The sequence below is a fragment of the Olea europaea genome, chromosome 22 (assembly GCF_002742605.1).
Source record: "Olea europaea var. sylvestris chromosome 22, O_europaea_v1, whole genome shotgun sequence".
Lineage (NCBI taxonomy): Eukaryota > Viridiplantae > Streptophyta > Magnoliopsida > Lamiales > Oleaceae > Olea > Olea europaea.
This window is the reverse complement of record NC_036258.1, coordinates 13,777,356-13,790,325: the sequence shown is the minus strand read 5'-3', so window position 1 is coordinate 13,790,325 and position 12,970 is coordinate 13,777,356. Positions and strand designations below refer to the sequence as shown.

The following is a 12,970-nucleotide window of genomic DNA, read 5'->3' as shown; positions in this document are numbered from 1 at the left end:
GGATATTATTGTCTTTGGAGCAAATGATATATTTTTATAATTACAACACATAATAAGGACAGAAATAATATTTATTCTTCAAAAAGTCTCTTTTGATGAATAGCAAAAAAAATCTGATCGAAAAATTGGTATTTTGACGGGTGGTTCTTAAAATACCCCATTTTCAGCAGAGGTTCAGACAAGGCATTTAACGTACTTTATCACTCTTTGGGTCCTTAACAGTTTGACTTTACTGTCTTAAATCCCCCAAAAAAAATGGGTAACTGCAGTGGCTCCTCTGAAAAAAATGGGTAACTGCAGTGGCTCCTCTGCCCACGCACCCCCCACCACGCATCCACCGCCACATCCCAATGGCGGAGACACCGGCATCACCGTTCTCCCATCCGATGCAGCACCGCCCCCTCGCCGCCCACTCCTCTCCGGCGTCGGCCGCGTCCTGGGCCGCCCCTTATCCGACGTCCACTCTGTCTACATTTTTGGCCGCGAACTAGGCCGTGGTCAGTTCGGCGTCACCCACTTCGTCACCCACCGCGCCACCGGCCATACTTTTGCTTGCAAATCAATCGCCACCCGTAAACTCGTCACCCCCGACGATGTGGCGGACGTTCGGCGTGAGGTACAGATCATGCACCACCTCACCGGTCATCGCAACATAGTGGAACTCAAAGAAGTATTTGAAGACCGCCATAACGTGCATTTGATTATGGAGCTTTGTGCCGGCGGCGAGCTTTTCGATCGGATCATCGCCAAGGGACATTATTCCGAGCGGGCGGCAGCTGGGTTGTGCCGCCAGATTGTGACCGTGGTGCACAATTGTCATTCCATGGGAGTAATACACAGAGATTTGAAGCCTGAGAATTTCTTGTTCTTGAATACTAATGAGGATTCTCCCCTCAAGGCTACTGATTTTGGGTTATCTGTGTTCTTCAAACCTGGTAATTTTCTTCAAATTTTGAATTAATTCTAGTAGAGAAATGTTTATCTATTTATTTAATTTTGTTGGAATTTTTGTGAAAGGGGTTTAATGCAATTTAATGATTTTTTTTATGGTAAAAGTATTTAACATCTGATAAGATGAGAAATAATGTGTCTATGCGTTTTTTTGACAAATCAGTATGATGAATATCACCAAAATATTGTTTAATTTATTCCATAATATTAGTCCAGAGAACAATTTCCTAGACTAGAATTAATAATTTTGAAAAATAAGTCAGAATGTAGTATTTTTATGCGTAAAATAAGTGCCTATCTTTTGGCGTGTATCTACTTTAATCTCGACCAGCAATAGATTGATGGATGTAACCAATCGAAATTACTTGTATTGGTTCTTATGCTATAACAGTGTAACAAATTCGCTCTTGTTTGGTTATATGATCCTAAACTAGCTTGAAGTATCTCCTAAAGAATCAATATTGGTATGCAACCATTGATTATTTCATTTCTCATTTCTTAAGAATCTCGTGAGGCTATGTGAAGGATCCTATGCCTTAGCGTGTCTACAATGTAGAAGAGGTTCTAATAGAAAATTTTAATTTCAACTACTGATTACTAATTGACTAGGAATGTGAATCATGAGCTCCAAATTTCATGTCAAGAACTACAATGCTCATGCCTAATAGGAGCCCACGTCCATTCATTTGAGATGGTCTTAATTCTAGGAGGAACTGACTCTTAGCACTTCTGTTGTTTCTATTAGAAATATGTCACATTAATTGTGCAAACACTACACCCGGGATCTCATTCTTTTTGCCGCATATTTTGAGCACAAATCCCCAACCCCATTGCTCTCTCTTCCTGATTGATAATCACATACTGGGGCTCATGTCTATTTTCGAAGGTTCGCCCTTTCATGTCAACTAGGATATGGCGAGCTAATGGAAGTGCCAGAGGAACATAGGTTTCGACTTATAGTTGATATCTTATTGCAGGAGATGTATTCAAGGATCTTGTGGGAAGTGCATATTATGTGGCTCCTGAAGTGTTGCGTCGAAATTATGGTGCTGAAGCTGATATTTGGAGTGCTGGGGTGATACTCTACATTTTACTCTGTGGTGTCCCGCCCTTTTGGGGAGGTATTACATGTTGATAATTGTTTCTATCTTTCTTCTCCGGCAGTCCATTTTATTCTTAGAGCTCGTTTGACAGGCTTTTGCTTTTTGTAAAAGAGCTTTCTCAAGAAGCCACCGTAGGCCTGCTTCTTTAAAAGTTCTAATCAAATAAAGTATTTCCAAAAATTATGCAAATAGGTCCAAAAGCAATTTCTTAATCTCAGAAGCAGCTTTTGACTTTTCCAAAGCCCTACTAAACTGTTACTTAGTTTTAGCGTACTTTATGTAACTAATAAAAATAAAATTTGGACTTGGTGAAATTTTCACCTTTGTTAAAATCTCAATATTTGAAACTTCTTATCTTCTCTCATATGCAGAGAATGAGCAGAGTATATTTGATGCTGTTTTGCGGGGACATCTTGATTTTTCATCTGATCCTTGGCCATCGATATCAAGTAGTGCCAAAGATCTCGTTAAGAAGATGCTACAGGCAGATCCCAGACATCGGCTCACTGCTGTAGAAGTTTTACGTATGTTTCAGCTCTTTTTGATTATAGAATTCTATATGATTCCTGTACAGTAAATTTGGAAACCAATCGACCCCCTCTTATATTGGCTTGACATAATTTACGCATATGATAAACACGCTAACATAAAATAGACACAATACTAAAAAAAATTAGTTACTTTTAAGTAAATTTTTTGTTTCCAAATATGTTTGGACAAATTACTTTTGTGTCAATGTAAGAAACTAATTTCATTCTTATCAATAAAAAAATACTTATTACTTATTAATTGAACTCTTTAAGCTTAGCCAGACATTGTCCGACAAATTTTTTCTCCATGAACGTAAGAGTTACCATTTTCATCTTTTTTCCTCATTCTTCATGTCTTTCCTTTTGACCATTTCGTTTTGTTTTCTCCACAACCTATATGCATTCTTTACAAGTGGTATTGATTTAGCTCAAGATCACAATTTTATTTATTCGATTAACGTGTGAAGAAATGTTTTTGAACTATTTCAATGTGATTCAATTAATAATAAAATGAAGTTCAACTATTTAAAATGCAGAACATCCATGGATGAAAGAAGACGGCGATGCATCTGATAAGCCTCTTGACATAGCCGTCTTGACTAGAATGAAGCAGTTCCGTGCAATGAACAAGCTGAAGAAAGTAGCTCTTAAGGTAAAGTATCTATATTTTACTTACGTTAATGAAATTTCCAATTTCGGTATAAATTTTTATTTTCCAGCTCGTGATTAATTCTGAACCCATACGAGGGTTTCTAGGTAATTGCAGAAAATTTATCTGAAGAAGAAATTATGGGATTGAAAGAGATGTTCAAGACCATGGACGCAGATAACAGTGGAACAATTACGTATGAAGAATTGAAAACTGGTTTACCAAAATTGGGTACCAAGCTTTCCGAGTCAGAAGTGAGGCAGTTAATGGATGCGGTACCTTCTCTAATTATTTCGTTTCAGCTTCAGTTGTTATCTCATCTCAATGTCCTGTCAAATCTATATCATTTGTTGCATGAGTAAATAGAGAACAACAGCCTCAGTCGTTACACTTTTGGCTTCAACGCTTCACCATTGGACTTAGGTTTCATTGAACTTAACCGAGTACATTGTCGTCAAAATAAGTAATTTATTCATAAGAATCATTTTACTTATAAGTAACTTTCTAAGCTTTGCCAGCACGCTCTAGTCTTTCTAAAGTCTTTTCCTACAACTATTCCTCGTTCATTAAACTTATTCTTAATTTACCTGTTTCTTTGATCTCAATTTTAACTTTTTATCCTTCTGTACTTATGACCTTGACTTCTTGGAAATTTTACTTTGGAACCTGTTCAGAATCCACCACTAATTCATCTCACTTTTCGCAACGATTAACCAGAAGATATGCAAACTTCCATAGCCATTATTGTCCTACTCTACCTATATTTTCATTTAAGACTTTTTAGTATCAAAGGGATATTTTATTACTAGTTCCTATTTCGTACTTAAGTTCATGGACAATCTTTAGTAATCACTGCATTATATTCTTTTAACTTAATATTGATTCATTTTATTGAAGTCAACTTTATTTTATTTTGAAATTAGAAAAGTAAATGAAATCAGTAATTACCTTTAGTTACAGAGGTAAGTTGGCATCTCATAAAGCTGCAATATTAGGCTTAGATTATTATTGAAAGGTGACGTTGACCAATGGAAATTCAACATTTATTAACCCTTTGGTCCTAATAACTCGTGTTAATTAAATTTGTGTCATTAACATTAAATAATTTTTTATATAATAGCCTTTCTTATAGTAAATTGGAAAGGATCTAGGTCCTGCAAAAAATTAGATAATTAACACGAGAGTTATTGAATTAATACTAAGTCAAGAGTAGAGAAAAATTGATGTTTTTATGCAGTAGTTTGACCAAATTTAGTTTTTCCTGAAAATTGAAACATTATACATATTGAAAACCAACCTAAAATTCAGATGAGAGCATGTTTGTCTAAGCTTTAAAATAAAGTATAGAGTTAATTTTAACTTCTGGTTTCCAAATATTTTTGGATATGTTACCCTTTTTCTTACTTCTAAGTTGAAAAAAAATATATATATGTTACTTATTCTAATACAACTCCGACCTTGGTAAAAAATTAACAACTTATTTTGAATTTTTGAGAACTTAATTATTTACTTATAAGTGAACTTTTTAAGCCTAGCCAAATGTGTTCTCAACCTGGGAAGGGTGGGTGGGTAATATTTTCCTCTGTGAGGTTGTATGGATTTAGAGTGACAACCCTGCAAATATTTACTTGTTATATGCCTATTTCTGCATTACGATGATCATCTTTGATGCTAATAAATCAGTGACACCTTTCTGCTATTTCCAGGCTGACGTGGATGGAAATGGAGCAATTGACTACATTGAATTTATAACTGCTACAATGCACCTGAATCGAATGGATAGAGAAGATCATTTGTTCAAAGCCTTCGAATATTTTGACAAGGATAAGAGCGGGTAAAATGTGGTTTTCCTAAATGCTGCTGTATATATTGCATATTATGTTGCTTTTTGATCCTTGCCTTGAATCTTAGGTACATCACGGTCGAAGAATTGGAGCATGCTCTAAAGGAATACAATATGGGGGATGCTAAAACAATTAAGGAAATCATTGCTGAAGTTGACACGGATCATGTAAGGCTTCTTTCTTCTTTACTCGTATTAGCTAGATATCCTTTTTCTAAGTTGTTTTTGATACATTATGGATCATGCCTATGCTTTTGGCTTACACTTTTTAGTTATTTTCTAAACAAATAACCTTCTTTACATAAAATTGAGAAAAAAGTAACTTATTTAAACAAGTTTGGAAACACAGAGTTACTTAAAAGTAACTTTTACCTTTTTAAGCGTAACCTGACATGATTGACCAAATGACTTTGTTTCTCTCGAGTGTTAGATTTTGTTTGAGCACAAAAGTTATCGGTCTCTCCCCTGTATTTCCAAGAATCTGAGATTTGATTTGTTGTTATTTATTATTCAATTTCTCTTGAAATATTTCGTGTGATTCGAAACAAAAAGGGAAGAATGCTTATACAACCCCTCGTTTTAGGAAATTATGCTTCACTAGAGGTGTTCGGGCTTGATTGAGTTAAGATTCTTCTCATGTATTGCTTGGTTGTATATATAATGTATTGTTTGCTCTATGGTAGGACGGAAAGATAAACTATGATGAGTTTGTAGCAATGATGAGAAAAGGCGACCCGGATTTGGCCCCAAGACGCCGAAAATAAAAGCACAACGTGAGTGATGATCTGATGGCACTCTTTTTACGATTGGCCGAACTTCTTGAATCTTCGAACAGTGGTGGATTTGGGTTTAGCTAATTGTAAATATTTTTTGTTTGCTTGTTTATATCTTTACCTCATCTGGGATTGACTATAGTTACTCCACAATTTACTCATCGAGTTCGAACTTATCATACGTGCTTTTGAACAAGAAATTATACATCTGAATTCTTTTACGACGAAGTTTTGAACTGCTATTATGAGTAGAGAAACTTGGTTCTAGCGTTTTCTCATTCTTGATATTCATGGGTTTCTCCCAGAACTTTTAAAACGGGCTGGAAAAAGTGTTGCTCGAAGAAGTATCCAAATTATAACTTACAAATTTGTTGTTGTTAAAGCTGAACAAGTGTCACAGGTTGTGTCTGAAAAATACAAAGTGCTTTTCAGCTATCATCAACGTCAGTGTCAGTTCTTGTTTGTAGGTTCTTGGATGATACCATTGTCATCAGCTATCATCCAACCGTGACAGTCTATTAATTGTTATGCCCCGTTTGGTAACAAATTTGTATCTTAAAAAATAAAATTTTTGACCATTTTTTAATTATTCTAGTTGTCATTTTTTACTTTTTCACTTACAAGTGGGAACAATTTTTCTTTCTAATGATTAAAAAATCAATTTTCATAATTACTACCGAATATAATAAGTTATTTTAACTTTAAACAGAGCATGCCTTACAGCCTTAGATACATTTATTTTTTAAGCAATTCAGCTTTATTCATGTACAAAATATTGATTCAGTGGAGTAATATAACTTTTTATATCATAAACAAACAATAAAAAGGCAAAAGTGATAAAATGAAGAGAATGTCAGAAGTGGGATTTGAACCCACGCCCTCTCACGAGGACCAGAACTTGAGTCTGGCGCCTTAGACCACTCGGCCATCCTGACTGCTTGCTATTGAAATTAATTAAAAATACTTAAACTAAGACACAATATCCCTAATATTTTTCAAAAATGCCAGAACATTCGAAAAGGAATTCGAGGAATATAGTTAGTTAAAAAGGTTTATAAATCTCACAAATACGATACTATTTAAAGCAACTACTTTTAAGGATGTATTTGTCATCCATTATTTGAAAAGAATATATTATGAAATAGTAATTGATATTAAAATACGTGGTTAAAAAAGATGGGAAGTTTTTTATTTACTCATCATATTATTTTAATGAAGAATGTGTGATTAAAAATGAGTATTATAGAAAAAATAATGTAAAATAATGATTGACAAACAGGGGTTGAGCTTACTCCCAAATCTACGTCGTTACAAAGTGAGAGGGCAGAAATACGGGAACTAATTGTTTCAAGGGTCACTGAACTTATAAATGTCTATGATTGGTTATTAAACTTAAATTCATGTATTCGATTGCTCACTAAAGTTTAAAACTTCGAGTTTTGACCATTGAATTTTGAAAAATATTGTACTTTACTCACTAACATAAATGTTTAACTTTGAAAAATGTCGAGTTTTTCCATACCGCATTTTTCAAAGTTCAATCGTCAAAACTCGATATTTTAAATTTAAGTGAGTAATCAAAGATATGAACCTAAATTCAATGACCAGTGAAATAATTAATTCGAAATACTGGGATATTAGTAGCAAGAGTATAGTGAATTAAATATGAGAAAATAACTCGAGCATCAAATTATATATAACCACATAAACATACAATCACTCAAACTGAATCCACAAGAACACAAACAATGAGCTATACATTCCAAATTCGTTCGATGATAAACCCGTAAGCCAAGGAGATAATTACATAAGGGTCGAATTTAAACCTCCAAGATCATATGCTCAAGACCTTTTTTTGTCTTTTGATGGTCGTCCTCTCGGGATCTTACTTAAAACTCTATCATCCAACACCGCGTACATTTTCTTGAGCTTGACCATTGCCTTCTCAGCAAAAGAGTCCACCTTGTCCTCGTATTTCTCATACAAGACAGGAACCGTGCACAGCAACACTGTAACTGTTTTAGTAAAACAATGAACGTTCGTGTTAGAACCTTAAAAATAAGGTAGAATGTACGCAAGTAACACTAAGGTACAAGTTAATACTTGTGTACACCAGCGTCAAGAAATCGCAGCAACTCCCAATAATCGACAAAACCCCCAAACCCGCAATCACCTGCATGTTAACAGCATAAATAATATCAGTGTACTTATAAGTAAATCTCATAAGCTTTACCAAACATGCACATAAATGATATGATTAAGTAAATTATAGCTCCCCAAATGCAAAGTAGAAAAATTACTTACGGAGAGAAACTTCTTCAAATCCCTTCCTGATGCAATTTCCCTCAGTGTCGAAAACACACGGTTTATCTCGATCCTCAAAGCAGATGCAAACTTCAAAACAGGCTTCTCTGGGATATTTACGTCTGGGATACGAGGTGGGGACCTTACCGGAAAGAAAACACAGAGAATGTATAATTCATACATATAGCATATGTAATTTTACAAAAGAGAGAGTTTGAAATCAAATTTGACAGGCTTACTTATTGATGAAGGTGGAAGCATTTGACCACAGGAACAGTATTGCTAGAGCAAGTATCAAACCATGACACACTAAAGTGAGCAAATTGTATTCGAGAACATCAAATAGAACCCATATAGCAGTAGCCCCACCAAGCACTCCTGCCGAAACCTTCTTGTCTCTCCATAGGAACACATCAGCCACTGAACATCGATGGAGACAACTCAAGTCAATTACTTGCATAATCGAATTTCTAAAAATCAATTTATTTTTCGTTCTTTGTTTCACATAGTCAACCCCAAATTTATAGGTAATAAGACTTAGTTGTTGCTTCTTCTTTTCAATTTTCTCTGCATACAGTTATTTATTGTAATTTGTCACAGTAAAAGATCTGAAAGTTAAAATTAGAACTCGAGGAAGTCCCTATTTATCTCTTTTAAGTGCATCTCCAAGAGAGACTCTACTTATAAGGAGTATGTTATGCATGATAGAGAGTGTTTTTAAATTTAGAGACTAATTTTTTTTATATACTCTAACAATGCTCTCTATTTTTTTTAAGCATCGACTCTCTATTAGAGAGAGTATATTGTGTTATAAAATCTCTTGGAGATGCTCTAAAAAAGTCTGGCTAGAGCCGACATAAAGAAAGGTGGACCTAACAAGCCCATCAGTTATGATAAAAGTTGATGAGAGGCCTCTCTCAGCGAGAAGATCCCAGCCCTCGACTTAAAGTATTCTTAGAAGTCTTTAATTCTAGAATATGAATATCCCAGGGGGCGAGGATCAAATCAATGTCAGTTCACCGAATTAGGTATGGACTAAGCTTTTCTAAACCCATCACCATAACAACAAAGGTTTCCATGAGCATGTTCATTGAGCTGGAAACAAATAATGCTCAACTTTTATGTCCCCAAAAAGATAGTAAAAGCCACTAGTTTTTATCCACATAGATAACATCATTGACCACGCTAATTATCCGAAAATGACATAATCTTTTTATAAATTAATCAACTCCACTAATTTTAATCAGTATTAAACCAAATGTATATCCACAGATGTTCGAATGCAATCGTTTAGGACTTCAGCGTTGGAGTTTAGGAAAATGACACCAGTGGGATAACTTTAACATAACAATATGCCTCACTCTCATCTACAGTCACAATCCCTCACGAAATTAAAGTATAACAAACATTATTCAATTTCAAGTGGTTAGGACCTGTTCGATAGTGATTTTGAGAATTGATTTTTTTACGACACCACCTGTGAAAGAAGAAGTCAAAAATTACGGCTAAAATAGTGAAATAACGGTCAAAAAATCAATTTGTTGGTGTGAAAAATCACTCCCAAGCAGTGCCTTACTCTTTTCTCAAAGTAAAACCTTGGTCAAAATAATTACTCACGTATTTCTAAGAGCATGATAGGTAGAGATTTTAATCCAATTAATTTCAATTTTTTTACCGTTATTTCACTATTCAAATCGCCATTTTTGAATTCTTCTTTCACATGTAGAACCCACTTTATCTCTAACAATCAAAAAATCAATTAACAAAATTCCTACCAAACAAACACTAAATTTCACCAACAATTAAGAGCTTGCTTGGTACAAATTTTAAGCCAATTAAAATCAACTTCTTGATCGTTATTTCATTATTTCAACCGTCATTTTTGAATTATTCTAGACCCATTTTATTTCTAACTGTAAAAAAAAAATTATCAAAATTCCTATCGAACAAGCACTAAAACTTACTTTATAACTTGTCCGTCAATTTATATATATTAAATTTTTTAAGATTAATCAAACACGATCATCTCAAAACCCAGCAACAGAAAATAGTTTCATAGCTCAAAAGGACAAAAATAAAAAAATCAATTTTTTTTTATTTTTATTAAACAAGAAGCATTGCATTAATCTAAGCAAAATTAAACCTTTTTTTTAAACCCACAAAATTCACAAACCCAAAAAAAAAATAAAAAAATAAAAAAAATAATAATAATAATTAAAAGTAAAAAATTAAAAATCTCTACATAAAATTAACTATTTTCACAAATAAACAAAAATCGAAAAATCTAAAGCTCGTTATAGAGATTATTTACATACGTTTGCCACCGCCGAGGGCTTTATGGACAGGTTTCTCTCTGCCGAAGAGGCGATAAACCTTCGACTTAATAGACGATTTCTTCTCGTCCTCATCATCTGATGACGATGAATCATTGTCGTGATTTTTGTCAGCTAATTTCTCCATCAATGATTCCTCCCTTTTATCCTCCTCCTTTTGATGATCAGCCATCGTAGATGATCAAATCCCTGAAAAAATCACAGAATTATAGTCACTGTGAAGGTGATGTGTGCTTATTTGAGATGTTTATTGTTCAATTATGGAGTGGCTGAATCTGGAGAGTTGTGATCCAGTTTCTTTAAAGGACGAATCAATCTAGGCCATGAAAATTGCGTAGGGCCGGAATCTAGGATTATGATTTTGCCTAGTTTTCATTTTTTTATGAGAAAATTGCAGTCACGGAATTAAATATTTTACTTTTATGTAAATTTGACTCAAACCTTTTATTTGTATCATTCACGATACTAAACCTTTGAAAAACTCACATCTAAAGTCCAAATAGATGAAAATTGTTAGTTTAACCATTAGTTGATCAAAGAATTGACATTGATCATAATATTGACAAATTTTAAAAGGGTGAAATGGTAATGTTATATTTTTCAACATAAAACACAAGTATAATATATTAATAATTAAATCCAAAAAACAAAAATCATAACAAGAACCTCCCACCCTATCCCCTTCTCCAATTCCTTTATCCCAAAGCCACCACCACCAGCGATCTATGCCACTACACCCACAAAATAAATGTCAACCTCCAACAAGAATATCAATTATATTGAGTCAATAAACTTTAGCTAGGACCCAACTCTTCTTAAATCATTCGTCTGACCAGCTCATTAAAAAAGTCAAGAAATAAATTGCAGTATCTCACACATACACTTGCCATTCTCGAATATGTCTTCCCTTCAACTTTTTTCCCAAACTCAACACCTTCATCTGCAATAGAAGAATACAAACACTAAGAATAAGATGCAAACACACTATTAAAAATGTTTATGAATTCCAAACACAACCACCACCCACTGTCTGAAGGATGAATTTTTTTGTAAGCACCACTGTTGACTTTAGTTGCGAATTCACTTTCAAAAATCAAATTTGGATCTTGAAACCATATTCAATTTTTAGATCTAATAAAAAATTTAAAATCGCTTGAATTTTCTTGTACGATTTTGTTTTGTTTTTATTATTTTAGAAGGTGTAAATGGTTGCAATGGCAATAGTTTTGTGATGGTTCATTGTGGGCGTGACTATTTTTTATGGTGGCGGTGATGGAGAGGAGTGATGGTGGAGATGGCTATTGGCATTAAAGTAGTGATGAGGAAGTGAGGTTGGATATCGGTGATGACGGTGCAAATCTTATATTTCATTTGATTTTAGATGTATCTTCAAATATGTTGCGGGTTTTGGTGGTTTTGAGAAAAAGCGGCTCAGTATAGTAGGCGATTTTGGTGGCAGTGATGCTTGGTGGGCGTCGACGATTTTCATGGGTTTTGATTTTGAGGATGGGGTATGAGGAGGATGAATGGAGAAGAAGATGAATGGTGTTTTTATTTTTTTGATTTAATTATTAATATATTATAATTATGGTTTTTATTTTAAGCTTTTAAAATTAGTCAAATTTATGTTTAATGTTAATTTTTGTTCAACTAACGGTTAAATGAACGATTTTCACTCATTTGGACTTTAGATGCGAGTTTTTGAAATGTATGATTTCATGGGTGGAAAGGTTTGGATCAAATTTGCATAAAAGTGAAAGGTTAGATATCGTAGTTGCAATTTTTCCTTTTTTTAATTTTTCTTCATGGTTAAGTTATCTAATGGAAGTTACTGGACCCTTCTCTCTCTCTCTCTCTCTCTCTCTCTTTCCTTTTTTTTTTTTTTTTTTTTTTTTTTTTCTTTTTTTAATAAATTTCATTTAAACCTGTCTGAAAATGGTCCATAAATTCATTTGTTTGAAAAGGGAAAATTAATATAACTGAATTAAAGCATGTTTGAGCCCCTTTTTTTTTGCCTCAAAATACATTTTAAAATAGTATTTTATGAATAATGTTTGGTCATAAAATAAGAAAAAGATTTAAGTATGAGTGTAATATTATTTTATTAACAATGTGTAGCTAAAAATAAAAAAGAGAAAAATATATTTTAAAAATAATGGGGACCAAACAAGGCTTAAATTACATTAATTCAAAAATTATGTGAAATTGAGTTAAATATTTTATTAGTCACTGAACTTATACATTCATTACGCTTTACTCACTAAACTTTAAAATGCTTTCGAGGGATAATACTGAACTTTAATACGTTACACTTCATCATTCATTCACTATTTTTCATTAGTCAATGAACTTTAAAATGCTTTTGAGCGGTCTTTAAAATTTAACATGTTACACTACATCGCTCAATCACCTTGTTTAATCAATCATTGAACTTATGCATCTGTCATGCTTTGCTCGCTAAATTATAATGTATTTTTGAGTGGT

At 33.6% G+C, this 12,970-nt stretch overlaps 2 protein-coding genes and 1 non-coding gene across 3 annotated transcripts; 1 reads left to right on the top strand and 2 right to left on the bottom strand.

Annotated features, from left to right (window-relative positions):
* The first annotated feature begins 286 nt into the window (after positions 1-286).
* Positions 287-6,094, top strand: LOC111371776 (calcium-dependent protein kinase 1-like). The gene is made up of 8 exons (XM_022993928.1): positions 287-935; positions 1,929-2,072; positions 2,426-2,578; positions 3,121-3,236; positions 3,341-3,508; positions 4,940-5,067; positions 5,145-5,244; positions 5,760-6,094. Exons 1-8 carry the CDS (start codon positions 287-289, stop codon positions 5,838-5,840), a joined length of 1,539 nt encoding a protein of 512 aa, XP_022849696.1. The 3' UTR covers positions 5,841-6,094.
* Positions 6,095-6,700: 606 nt separating this feature from the next.
* On the bottom strand, positions 6,701-6,784 carry TRNAL-CAA. Its single transcript has one exon. It is a non-coding gene; the product is annotated as a tRNA-Leu (tRNA).
* Positions 6,785-7,504: 720 nt separating this feature from the next.
* On the bottom strand, positions 7,505-10,786 carry LOC111371775 (reticulon-like protein B2). The gene is made up of 5 exons (XM_022993927.1): positions 10,469-10,786; positions 8,393-8,573; positions 8,154-8,295; positions 7,953-8,022; positions 7,505-7,864 (listed from the first exon to the last, which is right to left on the bottom strand). Exons 1-5 carry the CDS (start codon positions 10,656-10,658, stop codon positions 7,692-7,694), a joined length of 756 nt encoding a protein of 251 aa, XP_022849695.1. The 5' UTR covers positions 10,659-10,786; the 3' UTR covers positions 7,505-7,691.
* Between the last annotated feature and the right edge of the window lie 2,184 nt (positions 10,787-12,970).